General features: G+C 49.6%; 1 protein-coding gene and 1 long non-coding RNA gene across 6 annotated transcripts in view; one reads left to right on the forward strand and one right to left on the reverse strand.

Annotated features, from left to right (window-relative positions):
• The window catches only part of LOC114586069 (uncharacterized), a 30,204-nt gene extending 22,456 nt beyond the window's left edge, over nt 1-7,748 (reverse strand). For 2 of the 5 annotated variants that reach the window (XR_013391019.1, XR_013391017.1), the window contains exon 1: nt 5,876-6,558. This is a non-coding gene — a long non-coding RNA (uncharacterized LOC114586069). Of the gene's footprint in view, nt 1-5,875; nt 6,560-7,611 lie in introns of those variants that run through there. The other 3 variants (XR_013391021.1, XR_013391020.1, XR_013391018.1) reach the window with 2 other exon arrangements.
• Nucleotides 7,749-8,168: 420 nt separating this feature from the next.
• Nucleotides 8,169-23,822, forward strand: TBX3 (T-box transcription factor 3). Its single transcript, XM_028708989.2, has 7 exons — nt 8,169-8,563; nt 10,270-10,537; nt 11,973-12,119; nt 15,337-15,413; nt 17,164-17,321; nt 19,568-20,277; nt 22,414-23,822. Exons 1-7 carry the CDS (start codon nt 8,169-8,171, stop codon nt 22,843-22,845), a joined length of 2,187 nt encoding a protein of 728 aa, XP_028564822.2. The 3' UTR covers nt 22,846-23,822.
• Nucleotides 23,823-24,307: the final 485 nt, after the last annotated feature.

Raw genomic sequence — 24,307 nt, forward strand, 5'->3', positions numbered from 1 at the left:
AGTAAGTCCCATTGAATTCAGTGCAGCTTTTCCCTCAAGGAAATCGGGTTAGGATTAGTGGCCAACAGCATTTGTGATGCCCCAACTTTCTGATGAAGTGGACTCCTTTTAGGTAATAAAAAGTTATGCCAGAAGGACTTCCTGCTTAAGGTGATACAAGAAACTTCCTTTTTGTTTTGTTTGTTTGCTTTTGCAAGACAGATCTAACTGGGCTTACCCGCTCTGGAAGTTTGCTTCCAGTTAAGGGAGCATAGCGCTATAACCCTCAAGCACTTTGAGTCAGAAAGGAATCCCACTATTGTAGGTTTTAAAGCAGAGATTGGATGGCCATCTGTCATGGACACTTCAGCTGAGATTCCTGCACTGCAGGGGGTTGCACTAGATGACCCATGGGATCCCTTTCCAACTCTGCAACTCTATTATTCTATTGAGATTGACTTCCTAATCACTTTGGGAAGGGTTGCAACCCAGAACACGTTTCCTGGGGCCCAAAGAACCACGTGGGACTTATTTCGGAGTGAACAACTTTAGGAGAAGAGGTTGGCATGTTTGGAATCCGTCCTCAGCCATCTTCAGCACCCTTGTCATCTGCCTTGGATCAGACACTTATGGACTCTGCCTAACCTGTCTCACAGGATTGCTGTGAGGATCAAACCTGACAGGAACTGCTGAGAGAGAGATTCCTATTGTTATCATTATTCTCACAACTCCTTTACAAAATATTTGGAAAGTAGGGAGAGTTTCCATACAGAATGACTAGCTTCATAGAGATGGTAGGGACCCCAAGGGCCATCTAGTCCAACCCCTGTAATACAGGAATCACAATTAAAGTACCGATTACAATAAGGAATGTGAGGGACATCAGGATTCCAAATATTCTTTTGCATGTAGGATTGCTCAGCTTAGAAGCAAATACTGAAGTGTATTATAATTTGCTGAGAAAGTAGGCTGTATGGAAGGGAGAGAGAGCATGGAAAACACCCTGGTACACATCATGCATTTAAAGCACATACCCTCCACCTAAGAATCGTGGGAACTGTAGTTTACACCACCCTGGCACCCTGAACAAACTATAGTTCCCAGGATTCTGTCCATGTGTGTATGTGGCTTAAATGCATGGCATGTGTGCTGATTTGCTCATCCTTTAAGAACTTTCCTGGGATGGGATGGGATGGGACTAAAAGCTCCTCGGTTGTAAATGTTAAGAGAGAGGGAAGGAGGGGACTTCGGATGCCCAGACGTCTGTTGGAACCTTGTCCTTTGAGCTAAGGAGAACCGCGAAGTCTCCCAGAACCTTCCTTCTGGTTTCACGGGAAGGGAACGGGAGGGAGAATCCTGAGTTTTCCCTGTTCTCTCAGAAGGCCTCAACCAGCTCAGAGCCCATCAGGAGCTGGGAGGGAGGGAGGATTGTACGCACTGCTATTCACCCACCCACTCCTTTGTGGGACTCTATCCAGAAGGTGGAGAAGAACAAAGTTTTGGACCAGTTTCTAACAGAAGCCGTGAGGAAGCCTCTCTCACGCTCACTCCGGCCCTTCCCTTCCTGCCCGCCTCTCCCCCTGCACGTCTTTCTCCACAACGAGCTGCAGGCAACTGAGACTAAAATTGCATCCCCGGACACAATTCCCCTGGAAAGTTAGCCCCACTGAAGTCAGTGGGGCTTACCTCTCAGTAAGCACGTCCCTATAGGGCAGGACTGCATGGAGTTCCGAAACACTCGCTGCGAGCCTCCCCAACTTTTGAGGATCGTGAAAACGCGTGTCTGGCCAAATCCTTCCGTCCAGCTCCCGTGACTCTTCCCCTGAAAATTATACATTCTCCCTCTCTCTCTCCATACCTCACCCGCTTTCCTGTGCTCCTTCCACGGGGACCCGGCCCCAGAGGGAAGGGGAGATATTTTGGGGGAATGCAAAGTGGTGCTGGACGCTGCGAGGATTTCACCCCCAACTGGCGCCAAGGGCTCTTAGACATGTGCTCCTTGAGAAACACAAAAAAGCCATGTTGGAGGAGCTAATCGCGTTAGATGTTCCGCTCCTATCTTGCTTACAAGATCGCGACGGCCAAAGCCGGCCTCTCCTTCCTCCCTCCCCAAACGACTTGCCTGTCTCCCAAAAACAACACAATCCCTTTTATCTTTCTTCCCTCTCGCAGGAAATGTGAGCGGGAGGGGTTTTTAAAAAGATCAGGCCGCTCCGATCCACAAATTCCATTGACCCTTTTTAAACATCACCATTCCCTGGGCGTAATTCTTAGATCACCTTTCCCACACAACAAATATGCCTAATATATATATGTGTGTGTGTGTGTTTCATAAGCTCAGGCTGTCATTCATACGCCCACACCGACAATGACCCACAAACGCGTGTACTTTCCCCTTAACTCAGCCGGTTCTGCTGCCACTTTCTCCTCCATCTGCTAAAAGGAGCTATTCCTACCCATCTACAAGTAGGAAAACATAGTCAGGTAAAGTTACAGATGGGTAGCCGTGTTGGTCTGCCATAGTCAAAACAAAAAAAATTCCTTCCAGTAGCACCTTAAAGACCAACTAAGTTAGTTCTTGGTATGAGCTTTCGTGTGCATGCACACTTCTTCAGATACACACTTCAGAGTGTATCTGAAGAAGTGTGCATGCACACGAAAGCTCATACCAAGAACTAACTTAGTTGGTCTTTAAGGTGCTACTGGAAGGATTTTTTTTTGTTATAGTCAGGTAAAGGTAAATAATATATAGCCAATCGCTAATCCAAAAGTATTTTACAACCCTGTCCTCTATTAAATTTTGGGCGCATCCACGAAAGCTTCCTCACGGGTGATCACGTCTATCTGTACCTCCCCCGCTCTTAGAAAAGCGCCTTATACTTCGACAAGTCTGTCTGCACTTCAGTGTTGTCTGCACGGGCAGCGGCCCCCTTCAGGATTTCAGGCATGGGTCTCTACCAGGGGGGTGGGACCTGGGGGCTTCTGCACGCAGAGCAGATGCTCTACCACGAATACAGCGCTTCCCCTATCATGGGAGGCTTCCTTATCCGGAGTTAGAGCCTTTGGTCCATTTAGCTTAGTATTGTCTACACTGACCGGCAGCGGCCCTCCAGGTTTTCAGGCAGGGATCTCTCCCGGCTGTACCTGGAGGTGCGGAGTTTGAACATGGCATCTTCCTCAGCAAAGCAGGTGTTCCAACAATCGCCCTTTTCTCATGTCCATAGACTTTCAGCTTTGGGACCCCTCGTCTTTTTCTTCCTTCGTTTCCTTGTTCTTCCTCCCGCTTCCCATTCCCCCTTTCTCGTCAGTTGTGTTTATTCGTCACATTTGCACCCCGCCTTTACTCTCCAAGGAGTTCAAGGCGGCGCACGTGGATCTCCCTCTCTTCTCACTTTCATCCTCAAAACAACCCTGCGCAATAGGTTACTTGAGAGAAAGCGACTGGCCCCCGACACACGCAGCTAAGCTTCGTGGCCCGCTGGAGGTTTGAACTCCGATGGACACCCCACCCCACCCCCTCCAGATCCTAGCTGGCGGTCCTAGCTTATGAATCCTAGAAATTGTAGAGTTGGAAGGGAACCTGCGGGGTCATCTAGTCCAACCCCCGGCAATGCAGGAGTCACAACTAAAGAATCCATGACAGACGGCCATCCAACCTCTGCTTAAAAACCTCTAAAGAAGGAGAGTCCACAATCACACAATGACTCTCTGTCTCTATCCCACTGATCAACCGCCGATATTCTCAGCGATTTTTTCGCACCTCTCCCACGTGCACTAGTGAACATATAAGGCAGATCCACGCAGGGCATTTAAGGTACACCCAACGCACATTTTAAAGCACACGACTCCCCCCAAAGGATCTTGGGAACTGTAGTTTCTCTCTCGCAGAGCGACACTTCTTGACACCCTTGGCAAACTACAGTTCCCATGATGGGGAGGGGACGGTTCACGTCCTTTAAATGTGCATTGGCTGTGCTTCCGAGGTCTGCCCCGGACGTCACACACTGCACAAACGCCCCTCTACAACTAAAACCCCCCAAAAACGCCATCCCCCGAGCCCCACGAGCCCCATAGGCTGGCGTCTAACTTGAAGCACCCCAACCCGAGGAAGCCGAAGCGCATCCGCACGGCGCCCCTGGCAGCCTGCGCGCCCAAAGCCTCTCGCCCGTGTCCCTTCCGCCTTTTCCCCTAACCAAACACGCCTTCCTGTGAACTGCCAACATTCAGGCTCGTCCGACCGGCTCCCAAAGATAGCCCGGCAGAGACACAGAGAGAGAAAGAACCACAGAAAACTAGAGGAAGTAGGCGGTGGGGTAGAGATCTCCAGGAGGAGCGGCTGGGTCTGGGTCCCTCCCCCACCAAAACCACACCGGGGGACCACTGTCCTTTGTGCTTCCGGTCGGAGCCCCCAATCCCTCCTTTCAGCCCAAAGCTCATCCACCCACCATTCAAAAATCCGAGCGCCCCCTAACTTTCAGGGAGAGCCAGAAGTGATGTAGTGGTTAGAGTGGCGGACCTGAGAGACAAGGGTTCAAATCCCCACTGGACCGTGACCGTGGGCTAGTCACTTCCTCTCTCAGCCTAACCTACCTCACGGGGTTGTTGTGGGGGTTAAATGAGGAAAGGGAGAAGAACCAGGTATGGTCTGGAGCTCTCTGGAGGAAAGCGAGGTGGGGGGTGGGGATACAAATGTAGTAAGTGAAATAAGAATAAACTGCCACACACACACCCAGCACACACATACACCTAGAGGGGGGCTGAGCCGGGATGAAAAGTAACTCATTCCGCGCCAGTATGTCGCTCAACCGCTCTTGGAGGAAGACGAAAATTATTATTATTATTATTATTATTATTATTATTATTATTATTATTATTATTATTTTGAATCTATGTTAGTCTTCCTCAGAGTAGACCCACAAAGGGGCATGGATAATTTAGCCCTGTTCAATTCAATGGGTTTACTTTGAGTAAACGTTACTTGGATACAAACTGACGGCGGCGACGATGCACATGGGACAAAACGGTTTCTCGTCTTCCAACCCTCTGTCCGCCTCTCTTTCCTTCCTCTACCCCACGTCCTTCTTCCTCTTAAACACACAAAGTCTGGCCGTTTCAGACAGTGGGATTTCACAGTTTGCTTTTCGGATGCGCTTATCAAACAAATGCGGGGGAGGGGGGAGTTGGAGAGAGGCGAGAAGGTGGCACTTCTGATCCCAGAGACTATTGAAATAAATAAATAAACGAAAGCAAAGGAAAATAAATATACTGTATTGTGTGAGGCGAAGGAACGAGACGGGCAGGCCCCAAGCTAGTCGTAAATGCGATCCCGGAGGGAGATAGTCCGAAGCTACCCAACCCTTCACCCAGGGAGCGACCCTCAGCAATTTCTTCCCCCAGGACCAAAAGGCGACAAGATCAGGGAGAGATAGACAGTTCTGCGGGTGAAGCGTATCCTGGAGGCGAGAGGCAGAGAGACCCCTCGAATCCAGAAGCCCATCTATCAAGCCTGTTCCTCTATTCTTTTCTTTTCTTTTCAAAAGTGATCAAAACCGTAACTGGGGGTGTGGATTATAGCAAATGTCAGCCGAGGCGTCATGAAAGCCTCGGTCGCTATCTAAGCTACGAACGCCGCTTTCTATCGCTCGCCTGTAGCGCAACAGAGGCGCGCAGACACGACCCGTCCTTCTGCCTGTTTCAGAGGAACCCTGAATACGGCTGCGACAGGATGAACGCGTTCAAAGCGCGTCTCTCTCTCTCTCCAACCTCCCCCCCCCCCCATTTTAAAAGAAGCTCATCCTCGGTGCTCGCGCCCCATCCCATCTTAAAGGGACACCCGCCTTGGGTTTCAACTGGAAACAAGAGGCAAAATTTAAAAGAAGCAAGCCAAAATACTCACGGTGGGCAGAGAGTAACACGTGTGTATGTGTGCACGCGTGTATGTTCCTGCTTCGACAATCCCATCCGGCGGGGGGCGGGGGCGGGCGGAGAGGAGCTCGCTCGCGTGCGCGCCAACACGTGTACCCGGGCGTGGGGTGGGGGTTAGGGACCCATGAGGGCCAGCGGGCATCCAAACCACTCAAACCCTTATAGGCAGTGGGAAAGAAATGAGATCGGAACGTTTGTTGGTGGTAATAGGGGGGCGGGAGACGGTGGTTGAGCTTAGGCACGCGTGAGTGGGACGGGGGGGGGGCTGAGAGAGAATCAGCCCAGCCTTCCCCTCCTCCTTCTCCCACACCACCCACTTGAACCTCCTAGATCTCAAACCCAGCCTAGGCGCGGATCTTCCCCAGTGGAAGGGAAAGGAGGCGATGAAATGGAAAGCCTCGCCGAGAAAAGTTGATGATAAGTCCAAATTGAAAATGTCCCAAAGCTTGGTCAAGCCAGAGAGAGAGAGAGAGAGAGATTTCCCCACCCCCACCCCTCTTGGTTTTCTGGCTGCGGCGCTGTGGGCCAACTCGCCTCTCCGAAGCCCCCTAGAGGCCAGACGCGTACACACACGCTCGCCTTTCCCTGTCTCTCGCTCGCTTTCTCCCAATGGCTGCTCTCAGCTCTCTCTCTCTCTCTCCTCCTTCCTTCCCTCCGTCCCTCCCTCCCTCCCTCGCTCGTTCCCCACCCCCCTTCCCGCCCGCCCGCCCGCCTCTGATCATGTTGACATATTCGCACGGCACGGAGCGGTGGGGATGCTTTGCTGCAGCGTTACAATTTCCGACACCTTCTTTTTATAACTCGCCTCGGTCCCCCTCCGCTCGACCTGTCAAAACCACGCCTATGGAGCCACACAATTGGTCCGAAAGCGTCAAAGAGCCAATCAAGTATGCGGCAGCTGCCCTGCAACGCCGCACAACACAGCCATTCCATCCCGGCGCAGCCGAGCGCGCTGGCTCAGACACACACGCACTCACACCGGGGATTCTTGGAGCCCAGCGCCGCTTTCGCTCGCTCGCTCTCTCCCTCCGCGGCTCCTTCTCTCGCGCTCGCTCGCTCTCCCACTCGCTCTCAACACCCCCCCTCCTCTCTCTCACACACACACATACATACATACCCGTCTCTCTCTCTCTCTTTTCTCTCTGTCTGCTCTTCCTTGCAGGAACTTGCAGGGGTTGAGAGGGCGTAGAAGAGCGATTAAGGCTCCCCAGTTTTGCAAATCGCTATCGTTAAGGCTTTTTTGAAATTTATTTTTAAAAAAAATATTGAAAGAGGACAGGGGGAAAGAAGGGAGGAGAGATCCGAGGAGGAACGCCGGAGACGGGCGGCGGAGATTTTTTTTCTTTTCTGGAATCCAAACTTTGGCAACGGCGAGCCGCGTGGGGGGAGGGGAAAACGGAAGCTGCATTCTCTCTCTCTCTCTCTCTCTCTCTCTCTCTCTCTCTCTCTCTCTCTCTCTCTCTCTCTCTCTCTCTCTCTCTCCAACTTTTAGCGCTGCGAGGAGCCTGATTAGAAACAAGAGGCTTTCCCCCCGATTCACAATTTCTCCTCTCCTCTCCCTCTCATTCACGCGCACACACGCACACAAACACACTCCACCTTTCCAGAAGCTTTCGGCGGGGCGTTGAATATAAGGAGGGGGGAAGCATAAGAAAGAGCGGAAGGGAAAAAAAAACCTTCCGATCTCCACGTTTGCAAGAGACCCACCAGAGAAAGAAGGTGACTTCTTTTTCGAGGCGTTCCTTTTCCCTGCACGACCGAACCCTCCTTTCCTCCGTCGCCTTCCCCAGAAGTAGCGGCGAAATCTGGCCGAAGTCCTTGCTGCTGCTGCATTCTCCACCGCCACCCCTTCCTCTTTCGAAACCGACCATTCTTAACATTATAATTCAATCCTTGTGAAAAAGCGATCGCTGAGGAGGAGGAGGAGGAAGAAGAGGAGGAGGAGAAGGAGCTTCCCAGCCAGGCGCAAAGACAGACACCCTGGCGGGTTCCGGGTGACAAGATGCCTCCTGCTTTCGACTCGGGCGCTGGGACTCTCTGGTGACTCGCCTATGTCACTCTCCGGTACCCCCCGCCCTGGTCGCTCGCCTCCTCTTCGGACGGCCCTCTCGCCTTCCTCTCTTTCTCCTCCTCCTCTTCCTCCCTTTCCCTCCTTCTCTCCTTCTTCTGGGAATCGTGGCCCGACGATGAGCTCGTAAGGGCCGCGCGCTCCAGGATCCAGGACTGCGTCCGGGCAGGCCGCTGGGAGCGAGGCAAGCTGTTGGATGAATCTCTCCATGAGAGAGCCCGTGATTCCTGGGACCAGCATGGCTTACCACCCCTTCCTACCTCACCGGGCGCCGGACTTCGCCATGAGCGCCGTCTTGGGTCACCAGCCGCCTTTCTTCCCGGCTCTGGCGTTGCCCCCCAACGGGGCCGCCGCCCTCTCTCTGCCGGGGGCTCTGGCCAAGCCCATCATGGATCAGTTAGTCGGGGCGACGGACTCCGGGATGCCTTTCTCGTCTCTGGGACACCAAGCCGCGGCTCACCTGAGGCCTTTGAAAACCTTGGAGCCGGAGGAAGAGGTGGAGGACGACCCCAAAGTCCACCTGGAAGCCAAGGAACTCTGGGATCAGTTCCACAAGCGGGGCACCGAGATGGTAATCACCAAGTCAGGAAGGTAAGGGAGATTTGCTCCTGGGCTATGGGAAACGATTGGGGGGGGGGTTCTTCTCCGTCTCGCCTCCCCCACCTCCGCATACACCCGCCAACCCATTTCTCTCAAGCTGATTTCCAAGCAAACCAATCGTTTCCACTTGCAAACAAGAAAATAAAAAGCTTAATATGGAATTAGGAAAATATCCAGAAAGCGACAGCTGACCGTGTGTGCTTGTAAAAGCCTTCACTCAACCTCTGAAGGACAATGGGAATACTGTGTGTGCACAATCTATGCAATGAATATAGCGATAGATAGATGCATAGATAGATGATAGATACACAGACAGACAGATATCTGCATCCAGGAATCGTCCACCCGCGCGCAACACTTTATTCATGCACACCAAAGAGAGAACTGACCGCAGTGTTCGTGGGATATGTGCAATCATATAAAACTGGGCAGAATTTTGCACCGGGAATTTTTAAAATAAAAAATGCAGTAGCTCCCTTCGTGGCTTTGTTATGTCTGTAATTTCCTGCACTTTTTGCTGGGCAGCCAGGCCCGTTGGAATGAATGGGGTTTACTTCCAGGCAAAAACATACCCAGACGTAAAAGCAGGCTTTATCCTGCTCAGACTTTCTTTAGCAGTTAAGTCTTTCCACGCTCGAAGCAGCCTAGTTACTTCCAAGCAAATCTATACGGAGGTGGAACTCTTCGACTGGAATTTTAAAAGCACATTTGAACCCTCACCCCGAAAATAACATTGCTGTTCTGTAAATGTGGATATTTTGAACTCAGGATTTCAACTGCTAGAGAAATCCAGGTGTAGGGCCCGAAATTTGTGGAGCAAGTGAAAATATTCTAGCACTGGACTTGATAATAAAACAGAGCGTTTGGAATGAAGGGCCTCCTTACCCCGTAAAAAGTTTGTAAGCTGTACTTAAAACTTATTTAAGAGCTATATGGCAGATTATGTCCGCTCACAAATTACGAATAGTCGTAATTTCTACAGAAACAATTGCCATTATTTCATTCCAATGCAGAAAGTGAAAATATAACCCTGATGCAGATTCCTCAGGTTCACATTTACGTTGCCAGGTTCATTTTAAACTTCTTTTTAAAAAAATAATCAAGTCCCCAAGACGGCTGAAAAAAAGTAAGGAGACTTTGGATCTGTGGCCAAAGTTTCCCCCCCAAGAAGGCTTATCTACTGTTTGCTTTCTTATTTGGGCAGCTACTTTGTAAGGAGGCTTTGCAGACTTCAACAACTCGCTACAACAAAATCACACGCCTTTGCAATTTGGAAATCAACTTAAGGATTTGGGGAAGGGGTGGCAACCATCTTCCAAGCTCTCCAATATCGTTGGCCTTGGACTATTGTTGCACGCTAAATACTACGGATCTGCGTCTCCCTCCATGCCCAAACCAAAGGAGATTATTTTGCGATTATTATTATTATTATTTTTAAAAAAAGAATTAAAATGGAATATTCACAAAGGATTCCTATTATCATTTTTATTTTGCACAATAGCAACCATTCGAGAGAATCTGAGAGTATAGTTCCTTGCTAAGGTTGGGGGTGGGTGGGGATACTTTTGCACAAGAATATGCGGCTGAGTGATACGCTAAGACGATTCTATCTTTAAAAAATATATATATTTGTATATTTTATTATAAGTAAAATCTTCGCCTTCTTTGTTTTGTGCTCTGTCTGTCTCTGTCTCTAGGAGAATGTTTCCACCCTTTAAAGTGAGGTGTACTGGCCTGGATAAGAAGGCCAAATATATTTTGTTGATGGACATAGTGGCGGCTGACGATTGTAGATATAAATTCCACAATTCCCGGTGGATGGTGGCCGGGAAAGCCGACCCTGAAATGCCAAAGAGAATGTATATCCATCCAGATAGCCCGGCGACCGGAGAACAGTGGATGTCTAAAGTCGTGACTTTCCACAAACTTAAACTGACTAATAACATTTCGGACAAACACGGATTTGTGAGTGATTTTTAATTTTCCTCCCTGTAACGTAGCGTCCTGGTTCTTTAAACGCCGCCCCCGCTTACAAACACCACGCGTTTAAAACAAAGCAAAACATATATTTGCAAGGTGGAGAGATCAGCTTAGATCGACCCTCGGTCACGTTGCAGGGATTGGTGGGTTTGAAACCTATTCGCTAAAAAAGCTTTGCAGAGGCCCAAAGAGACTGACGTTTGATTTCGATCCCTTCCAGATTTCTAAAAGAAGGGAGGGGGGCGAGAAATGACTTCATATTCGGGCACTTTGGTCGATCTGCTTATAATAATATCATAATTGGTTTCTGTGTGCATGTGTTTCAGGGAGGGAAAGCGGGGAGGCATCGCAGGATGAGGGTAATCGTTCCCTTTCCAATGTTATAAATCTAATTAGGAAACTTCCTGGGCAAAAATAAATAAATCCTGCACCCTTGCTCCGATTCAGCTCTAAATGGGCAGGATCCGAACTCTAGTTAAATCGCAGGGAGGGAGAGTAGGAAAGAAAGCAGCTTAACTCCAGCAAATCTGGGGTTTGTTTTATAACTTTTCTAGGGCAAAACTGATTTAAGAGCCAGCCAGTTGCAGAATTGGGGGGGGGAGGACATAGGGTGCAGATAAAAAATAGGGAGGTGGAGGAGAGAAGAGGAAAAAGGGATGACAGCAAATAAATACACCTCCCCACTACCAAAAAAACCCACCCCAAACCACTCAAATTAAAATAAATTTCCTTGGGGTTCCAGCCGGATTTTATCCCTCTCCTAACCGACTTAGACCCATGTTTAAGCTCGGGTCGCTTTACAGTACTGTATTATTATTATTTCCTTTCCTCTATTCACATCCCTGTCTGTGTACAGATAGGAAAGTGAACTTTCGGGCAAGGCAGCTCCTCCAGCGAAGTGCAGAAAATTAGGTCATTCCTTCTGGCGAGGTTTTCTTGGGAAGGAAAAAGGAAGAAACGGGGAGATCCTCGTTTCAGCTTGGCTGGCCTTGGCTGATCTTCCTGAAAAGCCTCCGCGCTCTCTCTCTCTCTCTCTCCCCCCCCCCCCCCCCCCGCCCTTGGCCCGCTTGGAGCTCGCTCAGAAAACCACTCCGCTCTCTCGCGCTTCCTTTACATCTCCACGCCAGTCAACTAATGACCTGGGCTTAGCTCTCTCTCCTACTGGGTTGGAAGACAATTATTATGATTGGTAGTATTATTTTAAAGCAAAATATTTCCAAGCAACGGTGGTTCTAGATGTGCAGAAGAAGGGAGGGAAGAAAGAAAGAAAGAAAGAAAGAAAGAAAGAGGGCGGCTAGGATTTGAAGGCCTAAATTCAGGCTTTGCTGATGTTCCTCCTTTCGTTTTGACTGAGTCTGGATGTTCCTGCTTGTCTGTCTGTCTCTGACCCGCCCCCCCCCCCCGTCTCCCGCACCCGCAGACCATCTTGAACTCCATGCACAAGTACCAGCCTCGGTTCCACATCGTCCGGGCCAATGATATTCTGAAACTGCCTTACAGCACCTTCCGCACTTACGTTTTCCCCGAGACAGAATTCATTGCGGTGACTGCGTATCAGAACGATAAGGTAAGAAAGAGTCGCTGTGGAATGCATTTAAGGGAATGAGGTGGAGCGGTGGGTAGGGGGTGGCGAGAGAGATGGGTGATCTTGAGCCTCTGATCGTGATCTGATTTTGCATTAAAAAAATGGGCCTTGTCTCCTAGCGCGCGCCCCCCCCCCCAAAAATTTATCACTTCGGCCACTTCAGAAAGAAAGTTAAAAGAAGGAATTAAAATTGTTCTAATTTTCGATATTCAGTGTATCCAGAGAAACCTAGTAAGAGGTGGTGGAGAGGAAAATAGATGTGTTTGTAGTGTGAGAGAAAGAGGGAGAGCGCAAAAAACATATCCGACTTTCACTTTCTGTGTGCAAATGTGATTTTCGAGGAAACAGAACCCTAATCAGACCATACATCAATTTACTTAAAAATACAACAACGACAGGGGCAACCAGGCCCCCAAATGTAGGTCTGGTTCATATTATCCACCCACCCACTTTATACTGCAGTGTTTTTATTAATAGTTTTGAAGTAGGGTTGGTTTTTTTAAGGGGCAGGGGAAAGAAATATGCTTTTAGCAGCTAGCAGCGTTTAATAGGAAGGACATGGCCCATTCTGATTTGAGGATGGGGTTGGGGAGAGAGGTGTAGTTGTTAAAGATACCCTATCCTCAATTATCACCAGGACTCCTGTTTGCGGGAGGCCGCCTTGCCCACCAAAGCGGTCTAACTGGGAGCTTGGCGCGGTCTAAATTTATGGTAATGAATTCAAGGCGAAGGACCCGGGAGACTTCGACTAGCCAGCCTTAGTTTCATTTACAGCGAGGGGGAAAAAAAATAAAAATGAAATTAGTACTTTTGGTATTTGGATTCCCAAACTCGAGTGCGGTGGTTTATGGAGCTTTGGCAGCGCTGCAAGATGGAAACCCCAGTGTGTACTTTGAAAGTGTGTGTGTGTGTGTGTGTGTGCGCGCGCGCGCGCTTAATTCTCCTGGCGGAGCTCCTTGGACAGTTTAGCTCTCCTGAAATCAATGTGGCTCGTGCCTGAACTCAGGATCGCGGTGGAAGTTGGCAGGATATGGTGTTGGACGAAAGCGTGTGCTTTGAAGATGGGAGGGAGAGGGATCTGATGCCGTGTTTCTGCTCCCGTTGGGAAATCGAAGCTTGGCTTGAGAAGGCCCCAGGAAGAAGTCAAACCTGCTAGGGACTAGCCGCTTAACAGAACTTTTGTTTGATACGATCGCCGAGGTGTGTTGGGGAGGGAGAGACAAAGGAGGCTCGCTCTCCTCCGGGGCGAGCGGATCTCGCTTGACTGAATTAACCCCGTGCTCGGCCCGCGGAAGCCTTTCTCGTCCCCATCCGAGCGAGAAGCCCCTTGTCAGACTGCCCTGCAATGGCGTGTGAAAGCGGTGTTGTAATGGAGCCAAAGGCCCCCTCTTTCCTGGCGTTATCTCGAGCGATCTCTCGCAAGAGGTCAGAGAACCCGCATTCCTGCGCTCACCTAGGCGGCCCCCGTCGCCTTCATTAAGCACTTTCTGAGCAATTGGAAAGTAATGGATTGACTCCCTGACATGGGTCCTTTTCTTGCGTTTTGCTCCTGTTTTTTAATCGCTAGGGGTACAGATCCCAGGGCCTGGCCAAAGGAGTCAGGGGAGGTGTGTGTGAAATCTCTCTCTCTCTCTCTCTCTCTCTCATGTTATTATATAGCATACAATATTGTATACATATGACATGCACTGTGGCTGTATTCAACCCCTCTCGCCCCCCCCCATCTCAAAAGGTCTTTGCACTTCTGTAGAAAATTGATAAGGCGAAGGAATCCTACGCATGTTTAATCCTTAGCATGTCCCACTGTGCTCAGTGGGTATCCCTTCAAACTAAGGGTGCAGAGGATTGTAAGCCTAAACTTAGAAAGGGGAGAGCGTGAGATCAAAACTTTTGGGCTCATCTTCCCACCCAAAGGGACAGCCCAGTATCTCCTGCTTTAAAAGAGGTGGCAGCAAAGATTTCAAACATTAAGCAGGTGCCGAACTTTGTGCACCCAGTGATTTCTTTGAAAGCCGAAAGCGCTGGACATGGGCCGGATCCTTGAAGAGAGAAAAAGGCATTGCAGTCTTGAAAAGGAAAGGAAAAAGCAACAATGTGCAGATGTTGTTGATTTCCTCCCACCCATCCTTTTAAGAGTTTGCAGAGGTGAGGGGGGAGCAACATGCCTGTAATATGTTTGCATAGTATTTATTCAGAACTCGGCCCCCCTCCTCAACCTCCAGCACTGTGCGCACACACACACACACACACACACACACACACACACACAAGCACGTGGCCCGTGGACGGTAATTACATAAAGTATTTTATTATAGCAAGCGGGTGACCACCATTCCTTTGCGGTTTAATTACGGCAGGTAAAGAGTTGAAACTGAAACATAACTTTAATGGATAGCCAGGGCGGCACGTTCCACTCATTCCTCTGCCAGGGTTCCCCCCTCAACACACACGCACACACACTAAGGCTGAGGCAACCAGCCACTGCAATTGGACTGGCAGAGGTGCATGAAAATGGTCTTTCATGCTGCCTTGTAGGGGGGGGGGGGACAGCCCTAGGATCCTGGGCTCTTGGCTGTAACAATGTCACATGGTTCAGTTTGTGGGTCTTCTGCTAAGGGTGTTGCTTGGGGCTTTTGGAAAGAAACTTTGAGGCATAGTTTGGGATGAAAGATGTCTAGACCCCCTGCATTATTCCCCTTGCTTTGAGTAAGGGCATGCACAGGTGAAATACCCCACCTGGATTGGACTATGAAATTAGAGGTTCAATAGGCTGGAACATAACCTTTATTTTCTGTGCTTCGATCACACCCTTCCTCCATCCAGGGTTTCACCACCTCAGAAAGCTGCCTTATTTATAGAGTCAGGCCGTTGTTGTCTACACTGACTGGCAGCTGCTCTCCAGGATTTCTGGCCGGGAGTCCCGGGGATTGAACCTGGGACCTTCTGCATGCAAAGCAGTTGTTCTCCCACTGAACTAACACATTTCGCTTTGATCCTTGCACACCGAGAGCTGGTTACTTACTAACGGAGTTTTCTCCTGGTCAAATATTTAGGACCAGATTTTCCCCCTGCACCTTTTCCAGTGGCCCAACCATTAAACCATGCCCCCCTGAAAATCTGGATCCGTTTGATATTCCGTTCTTACGCATTATTTCATTTCATTTCTTTTTTTCTCCTTTCTTTTTTAATGTAAAAATAGATAACTCAGTTAAAGATCGACAACAACCCGTTTGCCAAAGGCTTTCGAGACACAGGGAATGGGAGGCGAGAGAAAAGGTAAGGGGGGGGGGCTGTCGCAGTAGAGTGTGGGGTGTCTGTCCAACTTGCTATTAGCGTGTTCAGTCTGGTTTTGAAATGCTCCTATTGTAGGGTCTGTTCAAGGATCTTTAAAACACACAAGTCTCGTTGGGATGAGTGTTGGTGGAGGGAGGGAGGGTTCCTAACCTTAGTGAAATCTTTTTTTAGAAAGTGATATTTGTAAACGCCCAAAGGTGTGTTCACTACCACCCAAGGGAGACGTACACAGCTTAGGACACGTGTTTGCCATTGTCGAAATGTGGAACACAAGAGGCTGTGGAGAGGGAGTGGCTGGCAGTAGTTTACCCAAAGCCATATTCTAATGAGACGTTGCACTAACCTGATCCTGCATGCATTTAAATTGAAGTAAGCCTTGAGTTCCTTCCAAGGGGTGTTTTAACAGCAGGTAGTGTCAGTGAAGAGGAAAACAAGCATCTCTTAGCCTTTCTTAGAGTCAGAGGAGCTTTCCTGTGTGTGTTATCTTTGCACAATACACATTCAGGGCAGGGTAATTGGGTGTGGATATTTGTTTTGGAAGGCACTCTTCAAAGGCAAATATTTCTATGTTTTGAGCAATGAGCAAAAAAAATGTCAAGTTAAAAAAAAATAATTCCCCTAAAATCTGCAATGACCCAGCCTGTATTTCAAAGCCCCATTTAAGACCTCCTTATTTAAAATTCCTGCTTTCAATTTTAAAACCAATTGCTTCATTTCGACTTGAAAGGTGCCCAGTATTTAATTTTGATTTTACAGATACTCATACATTTAGGGATCAGGGAGAGAGCTGGCTCCTGCAAGCATTGTTCATAATTCCTCTCTTCAAAATAAAAATAAACTGAACAATAACTTCCTAGTAGCCATTAAAAAGTCAGATATCCCAGGAATAGTCCAGCAACTTTGAACAGCTGATTGTTGCTGAACTATGATTGCCCCAAACTCACCCAACCCAGCTCAACTCTTCATTTAGTCATGATTTGCTCTGCCTCCACCAATTTTTCACTCTTCCCAAACTCTGAGGAGATCAGCTGTCCCCTATCAGATGTTTAGTTTCTCTAAGCATTTTTGGATTTCTGAGATTACATCTAGACATGAAGAAGAATATTAATATCATATGGAAGTTGTCCTTGCCATGCTCTGATGGCAACTCATTCAAGTTCTTCCCTTCAAAGTTCTACCTAAACATTTCCCCTTGGAAAAAGAATGGTCTTTTCAAAAGAATTGTCTTTGGCTTCCAGAATCACCAGCTCCAAACCCGAAACTTGAAATTCTCTTACTCCTTGAGAAACCCGCCTTCTTTCCACTGAACTGACGCCAAAGGCCCTTTGATCTTCAGAAAGGCCTGTTGACCTTTGGGGGCATCGTCCGAAGTAAATAACACTGTGGTGCACAGAGCCCCTTTCTTAAAGCAGGCTGACTTGCCTAGAAACCCTTTGCGACTCTAGTGCCAGGCCAGTAGGCTGGGCAAGCCTGGCTTCGATGATAAGCATATCCGCAGGGATCGCAACCATATTTATTTATTTTATTTAAAAAATCCTGTTTGATTCCGTTGGACGTCTTTCCTCGTCCATTGGCCTGAATGGGGCACCAGCTGGTTTTTTCTTTTGTAAACAGTCTGTTGCGGTGCCAGCTGATTTGATTTAGAGAGGTATTATGGTCTGGAGCGTGTGGTATGTGTTTGAGAGTTTCCTCCCTTCTCCAGCGACTTTTAAACCAACCAACTTTTCTCCAGGAAGCAACTGACCCTCCAGTCCATGCGAGTCTATGATGAGAGGCAGAAGAAAGAAAATGGGACGTCGGACGAGTCCTCAAGTGAGCAGACAGCTTTCAAATGCTTTGCCCAGTCAACCTCCCCTGCAGTATCCACTGTGGGCACATCTAATCTCAAAGGTGAGGTAGCTCCCTACTTGCCTTTGCCCCTCCCCCCACTCCCTGTGCACCCCCCCATTTTCCCTCCCCCCTCCTTTCTATTTCTGGGTTATTACTATTTCCGGGGGGGGGGGGTTGGTGGGGGGAGGCAGCATTTGAAGGGAGTTTGGCTGAAGATCAGCCTCCGGTTGGAAAGAGGGGGGAAAAGTTTCGAAAAATAAAATAAACCCAATTTTGAAACCGCTCCAGACATTTTTAAATAGGAGGGGGGAAAACACTTTTCTCCTTTCCGCCCAGTATCTATATTTCTTCTGTGGTTTGTACAGAGTCAGCCAACACTGACTAAAGCTTCGGAGCAAAGGCAGACCACGGGGCAAAAGTTCAAAACTGCAACCAGTCCATTCATAACCATACTGGAATTTCTGAATAAGGGGGGCGGGGGGAGTGGCGGAACCCTGCAACCAATCCATTCATGTGCATATTGGAATTTCTTATTAAGGTGGAGGGGAAACCTCCTGCAACCAATCCATTCAAAACCTTACTGGGATTTTGCAACAAGGGAAAAGACAGACACAAAAAAAATTATCCATTTAAAAAATCAAGAAATTTCCTATGCTTTTGAGGACAACGCTTCGTCAGACTCATTTCATCAGACGCAGTGTGCTGTAGTGGCTAGAGCACTAGACTGGAATCTGGGATACCAGGGTACTCCTATACCCACCCCCTCAGCCAGGAAGCTTGCTGGGTGACCATGGACCAGTCACTTTCTCTCAGCCTAGCCTACCTCACAGGGTTGTTGTGCAGATGAAATGGGGAGGGGGTGAATCGCGTGCGTCACCTTGAGCTGCCTGGAGAAAATGTGGGAAATTAATGACATAAAGTGTACGTGTGTTTCACAAGTCTTTAAGATGCCACAAGGCTCTTTGAAGCTTTGGGTTCAAGATGCTAATATAGCTAGCTCCCTAAAAGATTTTACGAAGAATCTCACTTTGGCAGGAGGGAGGCACAGCCTGGGTCAAATTATTTCTCCTGTTCTCCCTTCATTCTACAAACCTATGGGCTGTAATGGGAGTTAAGCGGCTTCCAAGGAATCCTACATTTGCATGCGTACATAAAAGTCTTCAAGTTACTTTAGGCGGCCCATCTTACCCTCACTTTGGTGGAAGGAAGCCCCATTGAATTCAATCGGGTGTCCTGAGTCATGTTCTAGATGGTGTGCTGGTCTTCTCAAGCAAGTGTGCATAGGATTGCAGCCTTAAAAATGCATACTTTTGAAAGCCCTGGACTTTGCCATGCACCCTTTTTTTCTTTTTAACCCCCTCATTTGTTACCAAAAAAATTGCTTGAACTTTGGTTTTCTCAGGGGCCTGCCCTGTGAAAGCAGAAAACAAATGGCAGGGGATTTCAAGCTCATGTAAGCAGGCCCTGTGTCTGAGGCTAGAGAGAAGCCAGACCCTAAACGTTTAACTTTCCCTTGCGTTGGGAAGGAGGCGAGATGTTCCAACAGAGCACAGGAGAGGGGAATAAAAACCTGGGAGAAATAAAAGCTGGGGGAATTAATATGATCCTCCTCCTGCCCCCAAGCCTCTCCTCTCCTCTCTCCCTCACCCACTTCAGTTGGACGTTTATTGTGGAAACAAGGAGATAAAGTGTGCCTGGATACCAGACAGGAGGGGGAATAGGCTTACTTGCGTGTATCAACCTAACATTTGGGAAGCTCAGCTCCAAACAAGTCTGTTTGAATTCGTCTAGTAGTCCTTCCTTCAGAGGCGGTAAACATGATGGAACGCTTCACCAAGGGGCGGGGAAGGAAGAAGGAATTCCACCGAATAAAAAAATGTTTAGGTTAGGGGAACAGGCAAGGCTAGAACCGTGATAGGCTACTTTTCTACCTGCAGAGATGCCACCCCCCCTAAGATGGTGGACTGAACTGAAGTCAACTGGCGATAGCTCAGCTAAAGTCTTTAGGAATAGTAGGCCAATATATATAAGATTTAGAGGGGTGGAGGGTCAGACAGAAGGTCAGACAGAAGGCTGGCAGGGTAAGTGTGCTTGTGTGTGTGTATTTGTGTATGTGTGTGTGTACAGGCGCGCGCGCTTGGAATTAGTATTTTATTTGCATTGAGCTGTGCCTCCAAAACGAGAGGGGTTCAGCTCCAAGGGGTGCGTCCTGGACCTCCCAGGACAGGAGAAGGGGAGCCTGGCTGAGCAACGGCTCCATCGTATTTGCTCTCCGACTGACCCTCTCCCTTCTTTCCGGCCCCCAGATCTGTGTCCCAGCGAGGGGGAAAGCGACACGGAAAGCAAAGACGACCCCTCGGAGGCCAACGACTCCTCCGGGAAGATCTCCACCACCACGGCTGCCATTGCCACCAACAGTAGCTCCTCGGGCTCCGGAGGAGGAGGAGACCCACGGGAGAAGAGCAGCCCCTCCAAAGTGACCCTCTTCCCCCCGGACTCGGCAGGCGGCAGAGGCAGCCGGGAGAGCGCCCCCAAGGCTCCCGCAGACTCAGCTCGCCACAGCCCGGCCACCATCTCCTCCAGCACCCGGGGCCTCGGCGGGGAGGAGGTGAAAAGCCCCTCGAGGGAGGACTGCAGGGGCCTGGCCAAAGAGCCCTTCGCCCCGCTGACGGTCCAGACGGACAGCGCTGCCCACCTCGCCCACCAGGGCCACTTGTCCAACCTGGCGTTCTCCCATGGCCTGGCCGGGGGGCAGCAGTTCTTCAACCCGCTGAGCAACGGGCACCCTCTGCTCCTCCACCCCAGCCAGTTCGCCATGGGCGGCGCCTTCTCCAGCATGGCCGGGATGGGCCCCCTGCTGGCTACAGTCTCCGGGGCCACGGCAGGAGTTACCGGGCTGGACAATACGGTGATGGCCACGGCGGCGGCTCAGGGATTATCCGGAGCGTCAGCGGCGGCTGCAGCGGCGGCGGCGGCTTTACCTTTTCATCTGCAACAGCACGTCCTGGCCTCGCAGGTAAATTATTGCGGTGGATGTGTAGAATTTTTTTTCTTTTCCGCCCGGGTGTGAGTTCTCCCCTCACTAAGGCAGAAGCTATTTGGGAATCTATTGAGGCAGATCATTACCCGGGAGTTCCCCTTTCTCCCCGCCCCCATTCTTTATCTTGTCCATTGGAGCCAAGTCCTAGGGGTCGAGGGGTCTTACCCCCCAATAAAATATTTGAGGGGGCCTCCCGAAAGTTGATACGCATTGTCATTCAAATGGGGTCCGTGCGCGGCGCCATGTGATCTATTATGCAGGGCAGGGCTTACTTGCCCCCCATGGGCGTAGCCAGGATTTATTTTTTTGAGGGGGGGGCTTTATTTTCGGGGGCAGAACCAAATTATCAGCGACACAATTGGCCAGTTAGTTAAGTATTTTTTTTTATTTACTTACTTAATTGGGGGGGGGGGAACTGCCCCCTTCAGCCCATGGCTACTCCTATGCCCCCCCGTATTTTATTCAAGTTGGCACCCCCGTCTTGTTCCAACAACAATCCTCTAATGGATTTCAGGCGAAGGGTCGTAGCTGGGCGGTAGAGCATCGGGTTTGCATGCGCAAGACTTTAGGTTCCATTCCTGCATCTCCGGGTAGCGCTGCCTGAACTCTTGAAACCGCTGCCAATTAGGGTAGGTAGTCTTGATGTAGGTGCCCCAATGGTCTAACTAAGGAGGCCTGCATTTCTCAGTGGCAGTTTGTGAAGGTAGGGCCAGGAAGTATACCCCGCCCGAAGTTCTGGAGAGCAGCTGCCAGTCAGTGTAGACAATAGGGAGCTAGATGGACTAAGGGTCTGGCTCTGCGTAAGACAACTCCCTGTGTTCCATTTCTCCTGCGATGGTGGTCCTAAGGAGTGAGCTAGAGGAAGATTATTGTGTGTGTGTCTGTTTTAGTATAGACTCTTCGGTGACATGTTTAAAAGAGTTCAGATGGATTCTTTATTCGCAGAAGAGAGAAAAGTATGCAAGCATGCCCTGTCACTCCCACCTTCCCACTCACCGCTAAAATCATATAGACCGGAGCCATTTCAGATCAGACTTTTTAAAGCTTCGGCTTTCAAATTCTGCGCGCCTGCGCGCGTTCCTGGGGTTTCTTTTTAAGGGCATTATTATTATTATTTCCCTCTTTTAAAATAACCTCTAAGGAACTCCGGGCAGCCTAGGTGGGTTATTCTGTTCCATCCTCACAACAACCTTGTGAGGAAGGGGACAGAGGGAGAGAGCTGCAAGTTCAGCCCGTGAATATTAAGACCGAAAGAGGGGATTTGAGTGCAGCTCTGCTCTGGCAAAGGCCGGTATCAGAGGGAAAGCGAGGTGCTTCGTTTACTAACTAAATATAATTTCAACACTCTCACGTGCACACAAACGCCCTAGCTCTCTCCCCAACACAAACGCGCTCGCTCTCATACACACTTAAACTGAAGCTCAACAGGCGTTCGTCAGGATGAGGGAAAGGGCGTACAGTATAGGGAATCGACGACAGAACATCCACCTATACAGTACAAGGTTTCTCTGGAGCTCTTGAATAGGACAGGCCATCCTCCATAGCTCGCTCCGACCACATTTTACAAGCTAAAGAGTTTTTGACTCGCTTGAAAGCGATGCCAACATTTCCTTTCCCAAAAGGCGTTTTGTCCGAGAGAGAGGGAGGGAGAGCGCAGAGGCTTTTCTATCTCCCCCCCCTCCCCCGCCGCCGTCTCTTTCCTCTCGAGGTGTTGACTCCCGCGGTTGGAATGGCAGCTGAGGGTGCTCAGCACCTTGAGAAGACAGATGATTGAAAAGGGATATTTTAAATAAATGGAGCTCCAGCTTGGCTCCGGGCCCTCGCGCTTCGAACTGCTGGTCCCGGCGCCAGGGAATGAAACGGCGCTTGGCTGAGAACCGCGTCTCGGAGGCTCTCCGGGGCTGGTTACTGCGTTTCCCCACGTGCATGGCGGCGTGGGGGGGGGGGGGAGGGAGAGGACACACAAACACACACCCACCCCTCGCTTTCCGTCTTCGCCTAGGTTGGTATTATGTGTTTGGGTGCATGTGTTTTCGTGCCTGTTTTCTTGCGCCAACGTGTATATACCTTTAACTGTGCCAATTACTGACCCGGCCGCTGCTTCTCTTGCAGGGCTTGGCTATGTCCCCCTTCGGAAGCCTTTTCCCTTACCCGTACACCTACATGGCAGCCGCGGCTGCCGCCTCGACCGCAGCAACAAGCTCCGTCCACCGCCACCCGTTCCTCAGCGCGGTGCGCCCTCGCCTGCGCTACAGCCCTTACTCCATCCCGGTGCCCTTACCAGACAGCAGCAGCCTTCTCACCACAGCCCTGCCCTCCATGGTCGGCGGGGCGGAAGGCAAAGCGGGCGCCTTGGCATCCAGCCCGGCCTCGGGAGCCTTGGACTCCGGCTCCGAGCTGAACAGCCGCTCTTCCACCCTCTCCTCCGGCTCGGCCGTCTCGCCCAAGGTCGACAAGGAAGCCACCAGCGAGCTGCAGAACATCCAGCGTCTAGTGAGTGGCTTGGAATCGAAAGGCGACAGAGCCCGGAGTGGGTCGCCCTAGAGGTGGGGAGAGGAGGAAGGTCCCCTCGCAGAAAAACTTCTCCATCCCCCCACAGTCTCCGGGCTAGGGACTCTTCTTTTCCCTTCCCTCCCCCATTTCTCTGGCCTCCTGCTAGAACTCGCCACTGCCGCTCCCACCTCTGAGTGGGACTGACCAGGCAAGGTTTTGTCCTGGAGGTTGCAGGGGGCGGGCGGGGAGCGGGGAGCCTGGAGGCCGCTAACCGGACAGAGGGGGGAGAGAGAGGTCGCTCTTGGAAGCTGCTATTGTGAACCAGAGTGTGGTGTCCACTGGAGGGGCGGTGGTGCGCACGTGGGGTCAGCGGATCCTGGGGAGAGGTGACCCCCATGGCCTCCCTCCCTTGTTTGTTTCTACCCCTGTCGACACACAACAAACGGAGATGAAAGGAGAAGACACCGAGGAGTGATCCCCGGTGTGTCCCGCCCCCCTTGCTCCCCTTCAAACGGAGAAATGACTTTTTGCATATCAGTTCAAGCCTGACCACGGCCCATGTCAATCTTTGTTAAAAGAGGGGCGTGTCCCTTTAATACTCGAGTTACGTCTGTCAGCCTCTGTAAGGCTCTGTTTGCATGTTCCATTCTAAGCCTCATTATTTTGGAGTTTTTTTTTAATTAAAAAAAAATTGCTTGCTTAAGTTCCAAGGGACTTTTTTTTTTTTAACCCTCCCCCTCCCCCAAGTTTATTCTCCACTTCTTCCCTTAGGAACAATTTAAAATGTAGTTGGAAAGATGATAATTTTTTTAAAGGGCCGTAATTTCCTTGAAGCGGTTCCCCACTCCCTCTCCCCCCCCCCTTTACTGTATATGCAATAACAAGGTTTATAACATAATAAGGAAGAAAAAAAGAAAGGAAGAAAGAAGTGGACACTATGGATAAAGTATTTATGTAATTGATGGATAACTTGTAAATAAGTGGCATATGAGTACTCGAAATTAAAAAATTAATTTATTGATATTGTACATATGTCTGTAAATAAGGCCTGACGCTGTCTTCTTTTATCGTTTTCTTTTTCTCTCCAGTTGCTTTCATTTAAAATAAAATTAAATAAAATCCCTTGAAGAGAATTTAAAACGTATTAAGATAGCAGGAGTCCCTCAGCGAAATATATATATAATGTTTACATTTGTCATATTTTATTTGGATTCATTATGTCACCGGGGACATAATTTTGGTTATTTATTTACTGGGGATAGAATGCAAACGGCAAAAATAAAATAAATTTTAGGGCTGGAGAGGGAGAGGGAGGGGAAGGAAAGATTCTACAGTAGTGGGACTGCTGGGCTCTCTCTTCCTTCTAAAACTGGAAGCGCCGTCTGTAGAAATGGTTGAATAAGTACGTTAATTAATCACCAAAGCACTTCTGAGGCGGGTTCGTAAAAAGAGATAGCGGGAGGACTGGAATTCTTGCCCAATTTAAAAAGCAAATATCTCGATCGATTCCTCC

This window comes from Podarcis muralis, chromosome 16 (assembly GCF_964188315.1).
Source record: "Podarcis muralis chromosome 16, rPodMur119.hap1.1, whole genome shotgun sequence".
NCBI lineage: Eukaryota > Metazoa > Chordata > Lepidosauria > Squamata > Lacertidae > Podarcis > Podarcis muralis.

What these genes read in the sequence shown, in the direction of transcription:
- TBX3 (XM_028708989.2), top strand. Translation starts at nt 8,169, where the DNA reads ATGAATCTCTCCATGAGAGAGCCCGTGATTCCTGGGACCAGCATGGCT. An exon ending in TTTCGGACAAACACGGATTT is followed by an intron (nt 10,538 to 11,972) that starts GTGAGTGATTTT and finishes CCGCACCCGCAG; the next exon opens with ACCATCTTGAACTCCATGCA. An exon ending in AGCACGTCCTGGCCTCGCAG is followed by an intron (nt 20,278 to 22,413) that starts GTAAATTATTGC and finishes CTTCTCTTGCAG; the next exon opens with GGCTTGGCTATGTCCCCCTT.